Genomic DNA, 22,506 nt, shown 5'->3' on the forward strand with positions numbered 1-22,506 from the left:
GAGTGACCAAGAATTCTGTTTTTCAGCACTTTATTTGCACTGCGTGCCCACAAATAGTAAAAATAAAATATCTGCCCTTTCTTTCTTTCTATAGATCCTAACCTCAGTGTTAAGCCATTTTAAAGCCTTTTGGGCATAAGCAAAAGAAGGAGAGTGAAAAAGAAAGGCCAGAAAAAGGCTACAAAGACTACATGAAGCCCGCTTCTTTGCCCTAACTAAAACCAAAGTAAAAACAGAAATAAACCACCCAGACCTTTCCATTCCTCTTTTATTATGTATTTTAAAACACAGGCAGATGAAAGAGGAACTTGAAAGTAACTGTATTCCTCATTATCTAACTATCCCTCAGCACAAGCGTCAGGTTTGGATTTCAGCAGGAGAGCTGGCCTCCCTGGCACCTACACACAAGCACAGGAGCAGCCCACGAGCAGTCCCAAGGATCTTGGAGCGCACAGTCCCTGGCATACATGTCTTACAGATCAGGGATTTGGACAGAACTGCAGGAACATAATAAATAAATGTCTGCAACCCAAGCTTGCTGATAACATAACTGAAAGCTGCTGGAGGTTACGCAGCACTTGCTGCTGGAGCCTGCATTAGCCAAAGGACTGGGGCAGCACATGTGAGAAGATCTCTGAGTGGTTTGGCATCAGAGCTGGGACTGGAGTAGGAAGGCTGGGAAGGAAAACCTGAGAGTTAGAAGTTGGAAAATGAGGACAGCAGCTGAGTGCTGGGAGAGAGAAGATGGATCCTGAGAAGGATTCCACATCTTAATGGTGGCACTGCTGCTGGCATACATGCTTGGGATAATGCAGGCACAAAGTAACACTTGTAAAGAGTCCTGTCCTTACAAAATATGGTACACCATACTGACCACACTAAAGAATCTCCCTCTAAAGTTTCTGCTTTTGCTTGGACCAGTTTAGCTTCTGCACTGGCCTCTGTCTATACAGCTGTATTGACATGCCTTGCTGCCAGTCAAGTTAGATGAAAGCAGCACTGAGGGATGATGCACCATCTACCTTAGGGCACCCTGTACTGCAGGCAGGCCATAATGTAAGAATCAGGATCTGCTCTGTTTATAACTCTGGATGATGCTGAATAAAGTCTGGGTGCAGCTCCAGAGGCAGCACTTTGGCAGCCCTTATCCTGCTGCTTATGCAGCTGAAGATACAAGAAACCCCTCTGGGTCAAGCATGTTGATGAGCCTGTTCCTTGAGTCAAAGACTTCCTGGTGGTCCTTGACTTTGCGTCCTTTCCAGCTCTTCCTGCAGCTCCTCTGGATCCCCCAGCCCAGCTTTGCTGTGATGCTGTGAGCTGGCCAGCTTTGGGCAGCCAGCACAGCCGTGCAGCTGCTTCATTGTGGAGATAGCAGGGCAAGCAGGATGATGCCCTCAGCTGGGATGTGAGGGATTGGCTGTTTTGCTCCAAAGGCCTGGGCTTGCTGAGGTGACTTGGCTGCACATAGTGAGGGCTTGAGGGTCATCCTAGCTGTCTCTTGCCCTCTCCAAGCCTTGCACACTAGTATGGGATGGGGAGCTGCTTTCACAACCTGAACGTGTTGTCACTCGCTTCCAGACGTTTCCTGTTATCTAACCTCAGCCTTATCTTCCCCATTTGCAGCTTCCTCTTGAAGGAGGAGCGGCCCCTTCAAAACTGAGCTGTGTTCCCTGAGCTGTGCCCTGCTGCCAAGCCAGCCCCACACCGCTGCCTCTGCCTGGTAGGTGCCAGAGGTCTGTTCTGCAGCTGAGGGGAGAGGGAGGATCACCCTGTGGGTCACTGGCTTTGGGGCGCCCTGCCGCCATTGCACCTCCAGCTTCTGGGGGATGGGAGCTCAGGTCTGGTTGCTCCTTCCATGTTGAGAGCATTTCTTGCTAAGCCAGGGAAGCTTTGTTGGTATTCCCCTTTGGGGAGCAGCTGTGGTTGGGCAGTGTGTCTTCTGTGTGTTCAGAGCTGCAGGATGCAGACACAGCCCATCCTACCTAGGGAATGCAGTCCTTGGGACAGTGATTCAGTAACGAAGATAATTAGGAATTAATAATATTAAGTGGTGTCCATACCCTACTTAATGTTGGGATGCATGTGTTTTCCCTGCCTCCTGCAGGCACATGCAGACATGCTACAGATGTTACTGGCTGTAGCAAGATTATGATCTCAACTAGTCATAGATGAGACATCAACGAAGAGTGGGGAAGTTGTGGGATGGAGGAGGGTGTACTGGGGAATCGTGTCCCAGCTGGGCACAGTTATGTCCTTCAGCTCCTCTCCTGGCTGTTTCCCAGATCCAGGCTGTCAGATGAAGGTCCTCCCGACCTCCAGAAAGCATCGCAGAGCAGCGGGGGAAGGGGCTGGAGCTGACAGGTGAGTGTGGGTGATGTGGGAGGGCATGTGGCCATGCTACCAGCTAATGTGGTGACTGGGCCCTTCCCAGCACTTTCGCCTAAATGCGAGGTGCCAGTTAAAGCGTTTTGGGACCTCAAAAGCTTTTTCTGCAGCCATAGCCAAAGCCCACGGCCTCCTTCCCAGAGCACTTGCAGCTGCTAGAAGGTGCCTTATACTTATGGCTCTGCACCCAGAGCTGGGGCTGGCTGTATGCTTTGTTGCCTCTTACTCCTGGGAAGGAGGTGTGGAGGCATGAGGTAGGCAACCATGCAGTTTCCTGCTGGAAGTGGGGCTACATTGTATGCGGGGAAAGAGTGCTGAATTACGTTCTTTGCTTTTGGAGTAGGTCCAAAGAGGGCAAGTTAGACTTGTGGGACAAGATGGAGGAGCAGGGCCAGGAAGGGGATGTCCAGGCTGGGCTGCTCTCAGCCTTTTTACAAAAGCGGGAACAAACCGAGCATGTGTGGAGCTGTATGGCCAAGGTAATGGCAGTGTGAGTGAGTGGCAGTGGGAACATGTGGCTGCTAGATGCCTACGGCCCTCATCAAGCACTGTAGGCTCTTAGCTAGGTGCTCCCCAATGCTGTGGTGCGACTGCTGAGTCTCAGCTTTAGGAGCTTTCTTCAGGACAGAGCAGTGGCTCAGCGGTGACCTTCAGCCCACAGGCTCCTGGCAGTCTGGTGTGAGAGGCAAGGGCCCTTCTAATTGCTGCAGAGCCAGGGGGGGAGAGGCTGTTGGGGCAGGAATGGGGCTGTCCCTTGAACACTGCTGCTCCACAGTGTTCCTGGGCTGTGATGGGCTCAGTCTGGAGCTGCTCTGTATGACAAAGGAGGCAGCTCAGAGCTGCTTTGGCACCTTCCAGCTGAGGAGCAGAAGTTATTATTTAAATAGATGTTGCATTTGGCCTCTTGTTCCATTTTTAAATTGCTAGCTGTCTCATTCAAGCCAGCAGATGTGCTACAGGGAGCTGTAATAGATATACAGCCCAGCTTGCCTGTGATGAAGTAAACCCTTAGAGCTGCAGCTCCAGGCTTCACTGGAGCCTGCCTGATAGATGAGACTGGACTGTGCCAAACATTCCAACATTTTTCAAGCAAAGCTCTCAGCAGTGTCAGCTGCAGGGCTGGGAGCACAGGAAGATCCTAAATGGATCAGCACCCATGGGAAGTCTGCCACCAGCAAATGCTTATTTAAGTTTGACTTGGTTCTGACGAAGGCTTCCAGATCCTGGAGAAGCATGTCCCAAAGTTCACTGACAGCCATGGTACAGAGGACCCAGTTCCCACACGTCTGTGGGAATTCTTGCTTTCAGTCCAGGCTGCTATTTGGGTTTCACTGAGCAGAAAACAGAGATGGCCTGGATTCCAGTGCTAATCCTGCACAGTAAGTGCATATCCTGGAATGGAAGTAGCCTTCAACTTAAGGCGCTGCCACTCAGTGTGTGAGAAACACACTGTTGCATATTTGTGCATGCTGTTATCAGGCTTAGAGAAAAATGTATGCAATAATTTTACTTTTCATTTGTTTTCATCACAGGCTGCAGACCTGCCTGGTAGCCATGTAAAATCCCCCTAGAGACGGTGAGTGACTTAGAAAAGTTTTGGGTTTTCCCCCTAACTTCAATAAGGGACTTAACTGGAGAATGCAGGAAGCTCTTTCTGTTTCTCCCTCACAGTATGGAGCTGATTGCTTGGTCTCTTTTACAGCACTAAGCTTTGAGTTGGAAATACCCCAAAAGCTTGAAACCAGAAGCTCTGACAGTGACAGATCTATTCAGAAGAGATACCATCATTACAGGGTGGGGTAGTGAGCTCCATTCCCATCTACTGATAGAATTATCTCCACTGTGTGACCCTCCTCTTATCCGTTACTGTCAGCAACGTTTCTTGTGGCTGTTCCCCCCACCCACCCACCCAGCTGCAGTGAGGGGTTATTGTCAGCTGCTGGAGCAGATGCAATGCTGGCTGATTTTTTTCCTCTCAAGGCCAGATCTTCCAGTTGGCAACCTGCACTGAAGCAGGGCAGGTCTGTGGCAGATTCCTACTCAGTCTCTGTACAACCCCTCCATTGCACACTGATGTTCTGAGTCAATGAGGGCAGTTTATTTTTTAACCCCCTGCTCTCCTCAGTGTGCAGTGTTGAATTCTTACTGACAAAGCATTTTCAGGCAGAGGGATCTTATCCTGCTTTTTTTAAGACTGACAGCAGCTGTGTGAACCCTTCGGGGTTTATTAATTTATTTTTTTTATTTCCTGCAGTACAGCAGAGTGTGATTTGGAAGGAGACCCGTTTGGCCCACGTACCTATTTTAATTGCACTTAAACCAGTACTTTGCTGGAGTGATCTTAAATCAGCTTATTAGCACTGACACAAATTTTCTAGTGTGAAATGTGCATAATTCTTTTATCCACTGCAACATACCACTTTTGTCTGTGGTTGAAACTCACCCTGAATTAGGAGGCGGAACAAAGAGCTGTTCACTATCTATATCTCCCTGAAGGCCTGATGCAGAGGGCAGGGGAATGTAAGACTTGTGAAGCCGTTGTAGTAACCTTGCCTGGAAATTGATTTTATCTTTAAGGCTGTCACTGTTTTTTTTGCTGTAAAATCCTTTTTCATTGTACTGGTTTTGCAGCTCACATGAAGAGCGCATCTTTGGCACAGATGTGCCACTAACATTTTTTAATTTGTACTTTAATTTTTGAGAAACAAACAAACAAACAAAAAAAAACCACCAAAGATGCCCTTTTCAGTTTATTTCTGTGTGTAATATTGATGAATTCCTACAATGATCCTTGTAAAATAGAGTCCTAGAAGTCAGAGACAGAAAAGGCTTCGTATTGCTCACTGCAGAATGCTGTTAACACACCTCAGCTAAATTCTACCTTCATGTCTTTAGTGGTTGTCCTTCCAAAGTATAATGAGAAGCTGAGCTGAAGTTTATTCTTTCTCAAAAACTGATGCTGCAAGTCATGTGAAATGAAGATGAGGGGAGAAGCAAGGCAGCTAAAAGCACCGTGACTCAAACCAGGTCACAGCTGGGCATGGCCTGCCGAGCTGTGATGGGCACTGGATCTCAGTGCTACAAAGGATGAGTACAGCTCAGGAATCACAATGAATTTCTGAGAGAGTTGAACATGTTGGAATTCAAAGCTGTTTGAATTCTGAACTGCCAACATCCCATCACAGTACGAGTTAAGAGATGATACTGCTATTACTATTGTCTAGTTTTTTTAAAGTTCTTCAGGTGCTTTTCTGAGTTTAATTCCCACTCTTGTTAAAGGCAGCATCTTCTGGCCTTTGTGCAAAGGAATAATGGGAGAGGGAAGGTTATGTTCACGCCTAAAGGGACATGGAGAATGTCCATGTATGAGGGTGGAGAGTTCTGTTTATTGCAGGAGAGATTCTTGTGTGCTGGAAATGAAGCAGAAGGGGATTAATTCAGCAGCAGAAGAGAAAGTTTCACTTCATTCCCTGACAAGTTCAGTGTTTCTCTGTGGAGCGGCTCAGTTTCTAACATCACAGGCTTTACAATGAGCAATGCAGCTTCCTGCTGGCAGGCAGACTTTGGGAGCAGAGTTGTGAGGCAGAGTTGTGCCTTTTTCCAGATAGGCTTGAAGCGTACCCTTTTCAAATCTTTAGGTTTAGGTAGAAAGATCCCTTTTAACTGTTAGTGTACAATATGAGGTAAAACACGAATCCTGTTCCTGTTAGTAGGAACTCTGAAGTGCGTAAAGCCAGGATTTCACCCCAGCCTGTGTTCCTTGGGATCTGTCAGACTGGCTATAGCAGAAATACATATCTAGAATTGGGCACTGGAAAGCATATGACCACTTGATTGCAAAATTAACAGAGATGCAAATAAAAGAAACCAAGTACTAGAAGCCCCCAAAAACTCGTTTAAGCTTAGGAGAACAGAAATGGAAGTGGCGAGAAGCCTGGTGAAAAATCATGCTCTTATCTCTGCCCTGTGCAGAATTGTTCCCCTGCAATATGTTCTCCAGGTCTTTGTCTAGACGTTGTGTGTCTAGAGAGACATTTGTCTTCATGATGTTGTACCCAAATGGCATGTCTGAGTGCTCAGATGGATATTTTGTCAATATTTCAAGCTACCAAAGTTGATCTTTAGCTAAAGGGAGAGCTTAGAACTCAGCATTATTTCCAGCTCCACAGATCTTCAGCACTTCAACAAATATAGCATTTTCCTCAGCAGGAAGGCAATGTCTGCCTCCCCAGATGTGTTGGAATGGGGAAGTATAGGAGGGATGATGATGTTTGCTAAATGGAATATGCCTCTGGAGTTAACAGCAGCTTCAGCGCTCTTTTCCTTCTGTTAGCCCAGGACAGCACCGCAGCGAGGATGGTGACAGCCTGCTGAGAGCTGCAGTGCAGCACTGCGTGTATTTGACAAGCTGAGTTTGACACTCAGTCTGGCAGAGTGTCAGTTTGTCAAATACCCCAAGTGAGGCACTTGCTGAGCAACACGGCCGTGCACCGAGGCGATGGACTCCTTCATGCCCATATTCTGCTCCTCTCTAAAAACCCAACAAGGTACGGAACAAACCGCCCCACTGTTAGTGGGTGCCCCACTGATTTCATGCTGTCAGGTTTCCTTTCCACCCTGGTCTCAGGGATGCCTGTTGGAGTGGTATTCTAATGGCAAACTGCTACAGGAGTGCTAGTACAGTTCTTCTGCACTGGGAGAACAGAACTGGGCTGTTTTTGAGAAAGACCATGGAGTCCATTACTTTTCCTTGCAGTAGTGTTGTTTGGTTTTGGCTGGGTCTTCCTAGTCAGCACTTGCAGCAAGGCTGCTTCTTGTTTTTGCCACGTTTCTATTTTGTTCAAATAATTCTCTCTAAGTGACCTTGCTTGAAGATCTAATGCTCTCTTAGCATTTTTTTTTAAGGACAGCCTTGTAGCATATCAGACACACAGCTTGAGATAGCCCTTGGTGAGTGAGGGGCACAGCTGACAGAGCACAAGTGCCCAGCCCAGTTTGACTAACTGCTTTGCTCAGACGCTGAGAGAAAAATGCCAAAGTCCTACTGACCTTTCTTTTAGGTCAAATTTTGTGGTATTTGAAAATATTGATATTTTTTAATACTAAGTTTTGTTTTTTTTTTTCCTAAATATTTTGAAGAAGTTGGAGTTTGTACAAAGCTGGGACCAATTAACATGTAGTTTGGCCTAAGCAAACTGTGTTCTGCTTTCTGAGTAAGTCCTATCAGCAGGGCTCACTGCGTGCTTCTGGACAAACATGGTCCTACCCGCTGTGACTCACACTCCCGTGGTCTCTTTCCAACACCTACGCATGACTCACAGACATCACTCTGATCAGTATCACTGAGGTCAGCTTCAAAAGAGAGCAGTCTATTATTTGAGGGTTTGTTTTGTCCTCTGTGGATCCTTAATGTAGCTGGTAGATACATCAGCCCCAGCTCTCGTCACCCTCACAGACCTCCAGGTTGCAGCAGGCCTGAAGTGTTGTGCAGTGCAATGCAGTACAGCTAGCCCAGTGTTCATTTTAAGCTCTTTACAGTTGTTTTGTTATGCATTTACAGCTTTTGCTTTCCAAAAAGTTAGTCCATTCTTATTCTATGAGAAATACCAAAGCAGAAGGGGACAAACTTCTCTACCAGAGCCTTCCTCTCCTCTCTCTGTTGAGAGCAGCAGGTTCAGGAGGGCTCTGATGGCTGGCCTAAACCTGGCAGTTTAGAAGCCAGCAGGTCTGCACAGCTGTACAGAAGTGAGGGGAGCTTCAAGTCTCATGATACTGTGCTGGCTGCTAGAAATAGTGTACTTTTCTGGAGACCCTGTAGTTTCAGAGCGGAAGCTGAGGTTTCCCTTTCTGTGCTGGTGTAGAACTGGGCTCTGTCAGATGAGCCATGTCACTGGGTGAATGACCAGCACAAGGAAAGGAGAAGTTCTGTTTGATGAGATGTGACACAGCAGAGCCCTCTACGGCTTTCAGAAGGAAAACATTCTGTTCCCACCGGCTTTTACTACCAAGCACACAAAAAATATAAATAAAAAAATAAGTATGTGGTGCATAGAGGGAACAACAACCTGGGCACAGGAGAATGTGTGTGCCTTTCCCTGGTGACCAAGGCCATTTTGCTGCCTGGACTGGAGGCAGTGCCAACAGCTGAGGTACTCAGGATGTGCACCAGCTGAGGTGTTTGCTACCTCTTTCTTTGTTCCTGTTGCTTTCTTCTTTTGCAGCCTCTCCTTGAATTCAGGGCTCCTGAGGAAACTGCCTGGAGTTGCTCAAGGAAGATTGATGCTGGGAGGAAGCGCAGTTTGGAGAAATCACATTGTTACATAGTCAGTGAGGGAATGTGAAGTCTGGAGCTTATATTGAAAGTAAATCTTGCCTAACACATTAGGCTAGCTGTAAATGAATGAGCTTGAGACTTGGAATGGAAGAAAAGAGAGCCATGTTCTACATTTTGTCTGCTGTGATGACAATTGGGAAGCTCAGAAGCTTTCAGTTCCTTCCAACACAGCACTGGCCTCATACCATATGCTTCTGCTCCCTGTGCAAAGGGCTGCAGCTCCCCATTTTCCTCATTTCTTTTGTCCTGCTTCACCCAAGACTGGCAGCACCAACACTACTGTTTCAACCCTGCGCCTTCAAGGCCAGCTTCTGTGAGGTGCACTCTGCAGTGAGTGCATGAGTTACAAAGAGCACACAGCCCTTTCAGGATGAGCTACCCAGAGACAAAGCAAAAGAGCCCCTTGCACATATTTCCAGCAATCCCAGCACTTCTCCTCCTCAGCCAGGACACAGCTACCCTCCTCTCCAGCAGGCAGGAGCAGGGAGCAGGCCAGGTGGAAGCACCAGCAACACATGTGTGCAGATCACTGCTTAGCATGAGGCTGAGCCCCACGTAGCCCCGGGGGACGCAGTCCTGCTGGGTGCTACCTGCAACTCAGGAAGCTCAGCATCCTGGTGCTGCAGCACAGCCGTCGTGCAGTGCCTGCAACTGTGGTTGAAATAATGAGAGGAGCGTGGTGTGGGCTTGATGTCTCTCACCTGTCCTCTCTAAAAAGGAAACCCAGGTCAAACTTCCAAGTCACAGAGTCAGAGATTCCTTACAGTTGGAAGGGACCTTCAGAGGTCATCTAGTCCAACTCCCCTGCAATGAACAGGGACATCCACAGCTCCCAGGTTGCCCAGGGCCTGATCCAGCCTTACCGTGAAAGTTTCCAGGGTTGGAGTATCCTCCACATCTCTCTGCAACCTGTTCCGGTGCCTCACCACCACATATCCAACCTAAATCTCCCCTTTTATGCTTGAAGCCATTTACCCTTGTTCCATCACCACAGACCCTGCTACAGAGGCTGTCCCCTTCATTCCCACAGCTCCCCTTTAGATACCAAAAGGCCACTCCCAGGTCACCTCACAGTCTTCTCTTCAGGCTGAACAGCCCCGGGTCGCAGCCTGTCATCGTAGGAGAGGTATTCCATCCCTGGGATCATTTCTGTGGCCCTCCTCTTGATGCTCTCCAACAGGTCTATGTCTCTCCTGTCTGGATGCAGTGCTCCAGGTGAAGCCTCACAGCATAGAGTAGAGGTGCAGGATCACCTCTCTTGCCCTGCTGGCCACGCATCTTTTGATTCAGCCCAGCATACAGTTGACTTTCTGGGCTGCGAGGCATACTGTTGGTTCCTGTCCAGCCTTCCACCCACCAGTACCCCCAGGGCTTTTTCATCCAGGATCTCCCTTACTCAGTCACTATTCCAAATGCCTCAGATTTCTCTCTGCAATGCTTTTTTATCATTCCTTTCATCCCCCAGTTTGTATTGGTAGTGAGGGTTGCCTCAACCCAAGTGCAAGACCCCACATTTGCATCACATCCCTCTGGTGTGTCCGCCACACCTCACAGCTTGGGGTATCAGCAAACTGCTGAGGGTGCACTCGATCCCACTGTTGCTGTCACTGATGAAGATATTAAAGAGTATCAGTCCCAGTACTGACCCCCAGGGGACACCACGCATCACTGATCTCCATCCAGACATGGAGCCATTGACAAACACTCTCTGGCCTCGATTCTGCATCCAGTTGTCTGTTGACCAGTCCACCGATCAAATCCATCTTTCCAATTTGGAGAAAAGGATGTTGCTACTGTGCCAAAGGCCAAAAGTCAAATGCTGGCCATGTCTGGTCTGTACCGCTATCCGTTCTACATAATCAAACCAGAAGACAGAGAAAGAGCACAAATTTGCAAACAACAGACATATGAAGGCACTGTGTGGTAAAACACCAAGAAAGCCAGAAAGCATCTACTACAGATGCTTTTGAAGTACTTTATATTTGCCATGGGAAACAAATGGCAGTGCACTAATCAAGGCATTTTATAAATGAAAGCTCACGGCACCCTCATTAGATAGACAAGCATGAACATCGCAAGTGTAACCAGATTTAGTCATGTCCCATACAGTGAGTTGGTGTCAGTCTGTTGGATCCAGGATCTCCCTTACTCAGTCACTGTTCCACATGCCTCAGATTTCTCTCTGCAACGCTTTTTTATCATGCTTCTGGCTTCCACACTGCAAAATGAAGTGCTAGTAATCCCTTCAAAACCAGCTCTGCTTTGCCAGAAGAAAAACAGAGGGTGCTAGTTAAGAGGTTCATCAACTACAGGGTTATTCCCACTTGTGAGGAGCTCCAGTTTGATTGCTAAATGATATTCCTGGGATATCAACCCCTTCTGTAGTCTTTTTAGTATCCTCTAACAACAAGACAACTCCAGAACAAACAAGCAGTACAACCAGTGTCTGCTGCACTGTTAAAAGCCAGAAGCCATCCATTTCCAGTACAGTTCTTGGCTCCTCGCAGTCTGGCATGCCCAAACAGGGGAACATGCACTTGAGAGTGTGCCTGTGCCTTGCTGGTGTTATTGGCTAGCAGTGTTGCACCCAGCTGCACTTTGTCCTGGAGGCAAAGGACGTTTCTGTTTCCACCCCTTCAGACCCTTTCTTGCTCACTTTGCTCCTTCAGGCTGCTCAGAAATTATTTGCTATTTAAAAATGTGTGGACAGACAGCTGCTTGGCTGAAGGTTTCTGCACCACTGGGCAGGGACTCATTTGCCAAATCCTAAGAGGTTCCCCTGAGTTAAAGAAAGCAGTAAAACTGGTATATTTATCAGAGGAGAAGGCAGACAGGAAGAATAGTTTCCCTTGGTAAAGTTTACCGCTCAATATCTGTAGCCTCATCTTCTGCACAGCTGCTCACGTGGGAAATGCTGGTACTCTACTGAAAGTTCTGTACTTCGTATTCTGATTCCATTGCATTCACAAGGGTCTCACTCTCAGCATCTTTACTCAGGCACGTGCTCTCATAGCTGTTGCCTGTTATGCTCTCATAGTTGTTGCATGTCACGGTAACATTTTCATAGGATTCTTCAGTCTCAGAATTTATCTTCTCTTTTCTGCACTTAACAGGGACTTCCACATCAGTGTCCAGTCTAATCACATCTGCAGTGCTGTGGCTGAAACAAAGAGACATTCTTAAGAGTGAGGACTAAATCCCCCTTAACAGCTGCTATCTCACTCCACCTCCTCTGCATAATGGAGAGAATGTAAGATGGACAAGTTCTCGAATTAAGTTAGAGGCACTTTAATGACAAAAGCAAAGGCCACGTGTGGAAGCGATCAGAAAGAAGCAGGGTGATTTATTCTTTCCTTCCCATCGGCCAGCAATACCCAGCCACTGCCTGGGAATCTGAGCCTCAGTACACTTGATGGTTGCTTCCAAAGGCAATTGGTGTAACCAGAAACGCCTCCCCCAGCTCCTCCCACATCCCTCAGCATTATTGTTGAGCTGGGTGTCATACGGTGTGGAAAATCTTTGTGGTCAGGATAGGTCAGCTGTCCTGGCTGCGTCCTACCCAAGCTGTTGCCAACCCCAACCTGCTGGCCTCTGTGGGTTGGAAAGAGAGCCTTGGTGCTGCACAAGTGCTCAGCAATAGCCAAATCCCTGTGGGGTTACTGACACTGTTTTAGGCACAAATGTAAAGCAGTATTAGGGGTGTTATGAGGAATATTAACTCTGCCCCAGACAGATAAAAGAAATCTCTGGCTTTTTGCTGAGTAAAAAGGCTTTTCTGAAACAAATAACAGTATGATGCCCTCAAAAGTCTTCTCAACATAATAGGTGAAAAATTGTACTTACAAAGCAACTTCATAGATGGATTCTGAAAAAAAGGAAGAATTGAAGATATGCATCAGTACATTTTATGACAAATGTACCCCAGAAATAAAAATAAAAAGGGAAGAAAGCAAGCAAAACCAACAAAGAAACCACAGATGCTTCCAGGTATTTGCACCTTCAGGAATCCACCTTGTTGCTCCCTGGGGGGACAGTGGGGCAAGGAGGGGGCCAAGGCAGAGTGACGGGACTGTGGGGATAGGAATGGGGCTGGAGGGAGCACAGTGCCCTGCCCTACCTGCCCACCCCTGTTAAAAAGATGCTGTTCTGAATGCCTTTAACAAAAATAATTTTTAGAAAGTGCATGCTCTTGTGTGTTCAAGCATTCAATAAATATATTCTGTGTTTGTTAATAAAAAGGAAATGCCTTTTTCAGTCTTTCACCACCTATTTTAATTTGTGTCTGCTTTGGTCAAGTGTCTTCACAATTCAGCTACCAGAGCTGTCACACACAGCTGTGAGGACAGTACCAACCCCAGCCCACAAAGCCAAACCACGGCAGGCATTCAAGCTCCCCACAACAATCTACTCACCATTTTTGGGCTTTCTAGCACAAGCAATAGCAAAAATGACAAGGAAAACCACAGCACCACTCAACACAGCAATCGGGATGACCAGGTACAGGTGAGTCCTCCAGGAACCTGTAGCAATATGGCACAAGACTTTCAAACAGAGAAGCCCTCCCAGGCTGCAACAGCACTTACATGGTGCTCACCACATCCTGGAGGCCCAGACAACCCCTGAGCTCTGTGTGCAGTTGTGCACTACTTGACTATGTCCCTGCTACTCCCCATGTAGCAGCATCTTGCCCATTTGGCCCCACATGGGTATTTTTATGTGAGCCAGAGCCTCCTGCTGAGTGCTGGGGCTGTAGCTGTGAGCGGGGCGGAATTGTGCAGTGCATGCCATTGAAGAAAGACTTCCAGATGGTGCCCTTAACACTTTTCATTCAAGGATGCTGTCCAATTGTATTTGGAGCATGTTCAAACCTACCATGGCACTGCAAACTTAGCTGAGGTACAGAGAGTCAGTTTGTACACAGTCCTTTTTGTCGCTCCAGCCTTGAGAGCAGAATGAACTACTGGTCAGGAATGCTGCAAGAAGTCTGGATGTTCTGGTTATGGAACGTATTTCTTTTTTCCCTAGAAGTATCTGGTTTATTTTAAGAGTCCCTAAAAAACATCTAGGTCCCTTGAGAACAGCTAGCAATGCCATTCGTAGCCAAAATACAGAACACGAACTTTGGAATGGAAGATACTGAGCAGTCAGTTCGGGTCCCTCAATCTTGTTCAGAGTTACACCGATGTCTCAACTTACTCTGAGTTGTTTCATCTGTTTCTGGGTATCCCACAACATTCTCAGAAGTCACTGCAGCTTCAGGCAGATCTGCAAAACCAACAAGAATGAGAAGTGTGCAGTGCAGTTCCAGTCTGCCGTGAAAATAGATAAGCTCTGGAAATAAGCAGCCCCTTCCCTTAACTTCTAGCTGCTGAAGCTGATTTACATGACCTGCTATGGTGGCACACAATCGGTTCAGATGAAATGACCTCAATGTTAAAGTTTCTACAAGAGGTTCTACCGTAGCCCAGGTCTGAGTTCCCACAACCCACAGAGATGAACTGCCAACTTTGCATCCTTCCTCAGAGGAGATATCCTTGGCAAGGAAAGCAGCTGCTTTACAGAGGCTTTTGTCTCATTTGTATCTGTTGTTTCTGTTCGGTCCTTTCTAAGGTCTAAGGAGAGTCTGAGGTGGCATGCCTAATTGTAGATATCAATATAAGCTTCCCCCCTCCTCTGGGCCAGTTTTATGTGGGCATCATTGAGTTTGTGTTCCCATGGATGGTTGCCAAGAGACTGCGGTAGGGAACCGAAGTGGCAGTACATGGTCTGCATGTGCTCTTGGGAAGGATTTCAGGCATTGCATCAGCTTGTCGTCTTGGTGACTTTTGGACTGACTTAAGCATCATCCCAAGATCGCTGTTATTACTGCTAAGCACTGGGTCAGCTCCCAGTCCCCAGCCCCTCACCCTGGTCACACATTGCTCCCTGCTGACCTGTGGCTGGGCGGTGTGCCTCCGTCGTGACAGACAGATCTGCAAATGAAAAGGGCAAGGAGGCTCAATGTGTGCCCGCAGGATGCAGCACTCCCCCAGCCACTCCTGGATGCCTGGAGTCCTTCTCCATAGGCACTATAGCATCGGCCTCACTCTGCCAGCATGGCTTGCCAGGCACCATGAGGCGCGCTGAGGGCTGAGCCAGGCTCCCTCCTGCTCAGCCATGCTGCCAGGGGCTGGGTGCCATCTCCTGGGCTTTGCCTGACCTGCTACGCTCTGAAGCAGGCAGGACACGATCCACATTTGGCATTATACACCCAAACCCTGCACCCCTCTGTGTCTGCCTCAATGAGGAGTTGAGGGCTGGGACTCACCTCTCACTGTCAGCTCAACAGCATCACTGCGCTGCACCATCTGGGTATTGACCCTGTTCTTCACCTCGCAGTAGTACACCCCTGCATCAGAGGGCTGCAGGCTGCTCCACACCAGCTCAGCTTCATTGCCCAGGAGCTGCCCACTCCTGCCTGGTGCCATCCGGAACCAGTGGTAGCTGATGGGGGGGGACCCTTGTGCCACACAGGTCAGGCTAGCCTTGGCTCCCACCGGCACAGCCAGCCCCAGCTCTCCAGCCACAATGGTGGGCTTGGTCACAGCCACTACAAGACAAAGCAGATGGGTCATGGTGGCTGTGGTGGGGGAAGGTTTCCCTCACACTAAAGCAACTCCCATCCTCACGGTCCTTTCCCAGGACATCACCACTGGGTTGCGCTCTGTGCAGCTGTGCCTATGGATATAGATGTGCACCAGCTGTGTCACCTATTGCCACTGCTGCACCACATCAGCCTGCTCTGCTGAGTTGTTGCCTTTCCCAATGCTGCCATAAGGCTCCTCTGAGGAAAGAGCTTTTTATTTAAACGCACACTGAGAGTGCTTGGAAAGGGGGGAAGGCACGTCTGGCCAGCATGATTCCCATGTGCTACAAGAGCCAGGGACATCGGGTATCTGCACAGAACCAGATCCAGTCCTGTGTGCACCTGGATCTGTGTCCCACTGGCAGATCCACACCACAGTGAGTGCAGACTCACTGCTATCCCTTCCTGAACACACAGAACTGAGCAGAAGGTTCTTCCCATCCAGGTACCTCAATACCCAACTCGATATGGATATGGGCAGGCAGAATGGAGTGAACTGCCTCTTCTCCGAATTGTTCTGCAGATTATACAACAGCAAAGCTTTATTGCTGGATTACCTTTGGCGACTTTAACCGTAGTGGTCACCTCCTTCGTTATCAGGCTGTAGTTTTCAGACCTCCAGCTGACTTGACAGGTGTAGTGTCCGCTGTCAGGAATTTCGAGGTCTGTGATGTGGAGTGAGGCATCCCCTGGGCTGCTCTTTGGGACACTGACTCGGTTTCGGAACCGAGATAACAGGATGTGATCACCAGAAGCATCCCTCCGAAAGATGGTGGAGGTGCTGAGGTCTCTCTCCACGCGCCAGGTGAGCACCTGCTGTGTGAAACCTCGTGAAGGTGTGTAGGTACATGGTATAGTGGTGGATCCCATCCATACCCCTTTGACCTGAGCTGCACCAGACAGATCCAGGAGGGCTGCAAAGAAACAACAATTGAAGGGGAGAAAGAAAAATGCAGCAGAAGAGGGGAACATCCCTTAGGACCAACAGAAGCCACGAGGCAGTGGAAGCCGGCATGTGGTAGCGTCTTAGTTATGCACTAGACCACAGGCAGCTAAATCTGGGCCTGCCCCCATCTCACTGAGCATGGGGAAGTGAACAGCTACATCAAACTCATGGCTATTCTTATTGCTTCTCTCTGGACACTGGCCAGTTCTCAATTCCTTCTCAGTACTGAGAGGCACAAATCCCACCTCCAGTAGCGGCATCACAGCTGCAGCCTTCACAAGAACTTCAGGAGCATCTCTTATTCCTGCTCCCTAGCCGCAGCCTTCACACACTACTTCTGCTGCTTGGCTTTCTGCTTATACTTGCAGGATGACGCAAACAGCAGTGGCCTCTCCCTCTACTGCTGACACTGCTTGTTCTGACAGCACCACTTGCTGCATTGTCCTGTACCCCCTGTACAGGAAGAAGGGTGAACAAATCACATTTACTGTGTCACGGCAATAAGCGTGCACGAAAGACTCAGTGTTTGCACTCCTTAGCATCATTAGCTTCTTACAAAACTACCCTGTTGCTCATGGAGGCAGCAGTGCAGCCGTGCAGGGAGAAGCCCTTCTCTGTGCAGCGGTGCTGTCTCTGAGCCGCAGGAGGGGCCCTTTGGGTGCGGAGCGGGTCTGTGGATCTCTGTCCGCACAGGCACCTGAGGGAGCTGCTGGGGCTGAGCTCTGTGGAAGCTTATTTCTGACAGCACCAACAAAATACTCATCCCCAAGATGGTATTTTTAAAAGAAACGTTTCCTCCCCGTGATGCTTATTAAACTGAGATGCTTCCTGAGACTTCCAGAAAAAGGGCGTCAGTTCTCATGCTGGGAGAGGTAGAGCTGAATAGACAGAAACCCGCAGAGCAGGTTTGGAAGAAGCAAAGTAGTGAAAGAGATTTGTATCATCAGCAGTGCATGAAAAAGAGAAGAAAAGAGTTCTTACACTCTGGTCCATTTGTAAAAGAGCTGAGTACCTCCTTCCTAGCCTGATAGCACCAGCATTTGTGGTGGCATGGAAGCATTATGCAGGCAGGTATCTGCCTTTACTGGTCTGGACTACCAGATTTGGAACACTAGATCAAGCCCAATCTTTTTGTGTTAGCCTTGGAGAACTTCAGCTCTGACCTGGATTCCTTGGTTGGTATCTGTCTCAGCCAGATAAACACTGCCAGGACTCAAATGGGCACAGGAGGAGGGGGTGTGGACTTTGTGATATTTCATTTATTCTCCCACTCTTTCCAACTCTCTGTCCAGTGAGGCTGTCCCAGGAGCAGCACATATGTTTCATGGGCATATGAATTGAAGCCAAGGTTCCACTGTCACCTCTCCTAATGCACTGGAGAGCCAGGACATCAGGAGTAATCAAGAGGAATTATGTGCCTTCATAAACCGTCACAGTTACAGCCATCTCTCTTCTTCCCAGGACCACGCTAGCAGAGCAACAGAGATGCATTATTAAATTGGAATCATAGAATTGCTCAGGTTGGAAAAGACCTCCAAGATCATGCAATCCAACCATCCACCTACCCAATTCTAGAAGAACGTGCACATTCCAGCTTCACAAGGACAGTTTTGGAAGGTAACAGCACATCAGAGCATGTCCTCTGCAAGGATCCTGGAAGGTCCTGTTTTGACCCTGCTGTGGCACATGGAGCCAACCTGCCTCACTCTGCCCTGTCTGCTGCACTCTCGAAGCAGCTGGGTGTCCCTGATAGGAGTCTTCCCAGAGGAGACTTGTGAACTCTCAGGTTCTATTTTTCAAGAAGAAACTAACGGCTTTCCACACTTCACAACTTTTAAAAGAAGCAGGACATCATAATTGAAAAGAATTTTCCTACCCTCTTAGTTCTTTAGTTTTTCTTCTCGTACAAGGAAGCAGTTAACTCACCCCTGCAGCCAACAAAAGCCTTCACCACCACCAGCACCAGCACCACTGCTCCCATCCTCCCAGGACTGCAGCTCTGCTCTCCTCCTCCTATGCTTGAAGAGAGACCTCCACACTTCTTGGAGCAGAAGACAAGTCAAGAACACTTCCCTTTCTTCTGTCCTGTGTCATCTGGGATCCAGGCTGCGCTGCTGTCCTTCTTCCTTCCTTCTTTTAGAAATATCACGAGTCCATTCACCGAGATGAAGGATGACCAAAGATTGCAAGGCTCTGTCTCTTTCCATTTCAAATCCCATCCCCACCCTCTTCTCTTGCCTTTTTCTAATACTCTATTTTTTTTCCTCATGGTTTTGTATACATTTCTTTTTTCCTTTTCATCTTCTTCCAATTATTCCATGTTTGCGTTCACTTCGTAATGAAAGAGCTTTATGATGGCCACATAATCAAGTACTCAGTAATAAGGGAAAGCAAATTGGAGAATGCTTGAAAAGCAAGAATTCAGCTACCTCTGACTTGTGTGTGATGATACGGCTCAGCATCTCCTTCCATCACATTCAAAATTGGCTCCAGAGATGTCGAAGCACAGCAGCCTTCCCATGGGAGGTGTGAGCACATCGACTCACTGCACGTCAGGCAGGAGCACGAGGCACAGATCAACCTGCTGGGGTTCTGTTATTTCCTTGGAATCTTCCTTGCTGATGATACCGTGCTCTTCCACCACACACATGCAGTATTTCAGCAGCACATGATGTGCAGGTCAGTGTGTAGCCTGAATGAGGAAAAGGAACAGCTGTAGTTCCTTTGCCTAATGGAGCCTTTTAGACCAGAAAAACTTTTACTTTTTTTTTCCCCCCCCTGATTCAACAGAAATATTAAAAAAAAAAAAAAAAAAAAAATACAAAAAACCACCAACATCCTGCTCTTTACTATGAATTTCTCCACAAAAAGCTGCATTTTTCCCCACCTGCCCAGAAATTGCCCTGTTGTGATGCAGCTGCAGATGTACTTCCCAGGGCAGCAAGGGAAGATGCACAGCAAAGGTCAGCAACCCAGAGACACCCACACTTAATGCTAGAGCAGATCTTAACACCCAGAGGTGAACAGATGTTCAGTGCCTGCTGCTCCCATTTTCAGAGAGTCACACATTGTCTTACACGCAGAATTATTCTGTGTTCATTAATATTAACAAAAGAAGGAGTTACAGAAGACAAGAAATGTATGTGAAAGCAAGCCTGCCAGGTGAATTATGCTACAGGCAGTCAACTATTCATTAAAGCTACTGCTTAATGTTTTTTCAATAGTCATATTTTTAACATCCAGTTTGCATTTAATTTTAACAGCTGCATCATTGAACACAACCCACTGAAGTACTTCCAAGAAATAATTTCATTTCCCCTCCACCCCTCACTATTGTGTCAGTGGTGAAGATTTGTCTGCATAGACTTCTCGGTGGAAAGAAAAGACTGATGGAGGGAGAGAAACAGCAGAGCATCCTGGAAGACTGCTGAGAAGTCAATCGCATCAATATGGGAGGTCTAAAGGCTGCAAGAAATACTGAATGGCATCTCTGAGCCAAGGGCCAACGTGTCTGAAATATGGGGGCCATTTTCTCTAGGAGCTGGAAGGGCAACTTATCTCATTTTGCCGTGGCTGTGTTCCACCACAGCAGGTATCCGTCCTGGTTGCAATGCAGCAGTCAGACCGTTCTCTGGAGGTGCTGCAGCTGGGCAGTGTTGGGCGGCTCTTCCTTTCTGTGCAGGGCAATGAAATCCAGTGACCAGCTTCATTTTTCCAAAGTCAGTAACCTGATGGAAACAGTGCAGGTTTCGTTTTGCTCTTTGGGCAGAGGCACATCTGCAGTTGGATGATTTGAGGAACGGGATTTCAGCTGAGTTCTGATTATTGCTGCCACAGAACTTGCAACAGTAAAATTTGCAGTACAACCATGTCAGGCATGGCCAGCCTGGAGGAAAGAGCTAAAATTGCTGATATGACAATTTTTTGAACCGGACACGCAAGACTTCCTGAAGCTGTAATTGTACAGGATAAACGTTGACTACTTAGCTAAACCAAACATGAAGAACTATAGTTCCTCAAATATGATCAACGCTGCATCTTTCTCTCCTTGTGACAGAGACATAGCAGCCAGAGTTCTTTGAGTCATGCCAACAGCCCATTTCTTTCTTACTGGAAGACTTCTTGTGGTTTCGCATCTGAACACATGAAAAAAAAAAACAAAAAAAAAACTTTCATGTCCTCATATTTCAGTGCCTCTGCTTTGGATTGAATCCACTGCTTTCTCCCTTTGCAGTGCCAGGCAATAAGGCACCCAGCAACTGTCTCCCTCACAGGAGCCCATCCTCCTGCTGCACGCTGGGCACGACACTCCTCAGCATCATTTCCTCAGCTCAGATAGCATGACCAACGTTGCTCTTTGTTCTGGAATTCCTGCTCCTACAACCCTGGCTGGTAAAAAGTAGCGCAGCACAAGTCCATGTTTCACAAAAAGCGACCACAGATGGGACCTCAGAGCCCACCCATAGGGCCCACACCTACAGAGCTCGTGCCTTACCCTCAGGGTTTGAAATAGCCTGCCGAGGGTTAGAGAACTTTGCTGCAATTTTCCTGATGCTGCAAATAGGGTTTTTAGCCTGCAAGGTGATGGCAAGCAGTGCTTTGTGCAAACCACCAAGATAGAAAGCTCCCAGTGTGCTTTCATAAAGCATCTGCACCCAGGGGGGAAAAAAAAAAAAAAAAAAAAGAAAAAAAAAAAGCCAATTTTACCAGATGTTCTTATTTGGCCAGGCCAAAGCCAACTGCCTAAACAGAGTGGAAATAATTCCTGAATGGTGCACAGAAGCTAACTGCATGGGACTTTACTGTGGTGTGCATCACATCAGCTTTCCCCACACTTACCAGAGAACTGTACAGTCAAGAAAACATGGCCTTTGTTCTACTTGACAAAACAGAATTTTAGTGTTAAAGAGCATTTCCTTCAAGGCTAAAGTCATGCAACAGAAGAGTGATACACAAATGATCTTCCTGAAAATTAACTTCCCTTCCTAGAAATTCCAAGGTCATTGACATCAGCTCTGGGCCACCTATGAGCTCAGCCAAACTCTAACAAACGGTTCCTAGCACTAACAATGGATCCTGTATGTGTGAAGCCATCTAAGTGTGCATTTCCTGCTTTGTGCCACCTAAGGGTGCAAAACGCAGGGATCAAATCCTCCCTATACCTACAGGTTTCACACTCACCAGTTACCATTGCTTTTGGTAGCCCCACTGCTATCACAGTATTTGCTCCTTCCATGTTCCTGTTTTAGTGACTCCTTAGAGGCTGTCTGAACTGTTCAGAAAACACAACTGTTTCCGTGGGACGATCTGCCTTAACCTCAGCTCATCTCCCTGCAGGCTCACTGCCTGCTGTCAGCTGTGCCGCATGAGATGCGCAGCAGCTGCTCTTATCTCCAGAGGTATCCCACACTGGGTTAGGATCCAGTCTCTATTTTGCATTGCCAACTGCCTGAAACCCTCAAGGAAGGTTTCACCACACAGGGCAAAATCCACAGTTTTCTTTGAAAACAAGGATGAAAGAGGAATGGAAAGCAAGTTAATGCCTGAGAGCTAGGGTTATGCTGCTCGAAAGAACTGCCTCAAACAAGGAGAGCACAGATGGTCTTTCCTAGCTAGGTTAAGGCTAGCAATAATGGAAGCACAGGCAGGGAGAGAAGAGCTGGCAGTGCGTGTTGCATTATTGTTCCTGTGTTCATACAGAAGTGCCACATCTCATGGTTTGTTGGCTCTGCCCACTACCCCACCTGCAGGAAGTATAAGCCCTTTTCCCTCCATTCTCCAAGCAGCATGAATAGTATCCGCCTCTTTGACTCAGATGTTCACCTGGCCACCTGAATTTGGAGCACCTCTGCTTCCCACTAGCTCCATGTAAAGCTATAGTGTGATGGAAGGCCCAGCAGTAACAGCAGGGTGGCAGCAAACAAGGATAAGCCCAAATGCAGCCATAGATACAGAAACAAAGGAAAAAAACTGCTTACCCTTGGAAGACCTCAGGTAGGCAGGGATCCCCAGTGAGATGCCCTCACCTCCACTGCCAACCCTTAAATGAGGGCTGGGAAGGGATGGATCCTGGCTCCATCCCATCTATCACTCAGCTGAACTGCATGCACCTGAGCTCCCCTGGGCTGGCCCTGCCTTCCCACCAGGTGCTCCATCACTGCTTCAGGCCATGGCTGAGCATTTCTGCTACACTCCATATAGCACCACAGCCCCAGA

The 22,506-nt window shown here is 47.8% G+C and overlaps 1 protein-coding gene across 4 annotated transcripts; it reads right to left on the reverse strand.

Moving 5' to 3' along the window:
• Nucleotides 1-7,448: 7,448 nt before the first annotated feature.
• VSIG4 (V-set and immunoglobulin domain containing 4) lies at nt 7,449-22,294 on the reverse strand. Of its 4 annotated transcripts, none has more exons than XM_048959640.1 (9): nt 22,269-22,294; nt 18,720-20,018; nt 15,902-16,258; nt 15,027-15,308; nt 14,653-14,691; nt 13,916-13,984; nt 13,132-13,239; nt 12,563-12,584; nt 7,449-11,879 (listed from the first exon to the last, which is right to left on the reverse strand). In XM_048959640.1, exons 2-9 carry the CDS (start codon nt 18,826-18,828, stop codon nt 11,642-11,644), a joined length of 1,224 nt encoding a protein of 407 aa, XP_048815597.1. In that variant the 5' UTR covers nt 18,829-20,018; nt 22,269-22,294; the 3' UTR covers nt 7,449-11,641. The 4 variants fall into 4 exon arrangements, with proteins under 4 accessions (XP_048815597.1, XP_048815596.1, XP_048815598.1 ...); XM_048959639.1 differs by having other exon boundaries at nt 18,720-20,426; XM_048959641.1 differs by lacking the exon at nt 14,653-14,691 and having other exon boundaries at nt 18,720-20,426.
• Nucleotides 22,295-22,506: the final 212 nt, after the last annotated feature.

Source organism: Lagopus muta, chromosome 13, assembly GCF_023343835.1.
Source record: "Lagopus muta isolate bLagMut1 chromosome 13, bLagMut1 primary, whole genome shotgun sequence".
NCBI lineage: Eukaryota > Metazoa > Chordata > Aves > Galliformes > Phasianidae > Lagopus > Lagopus muta.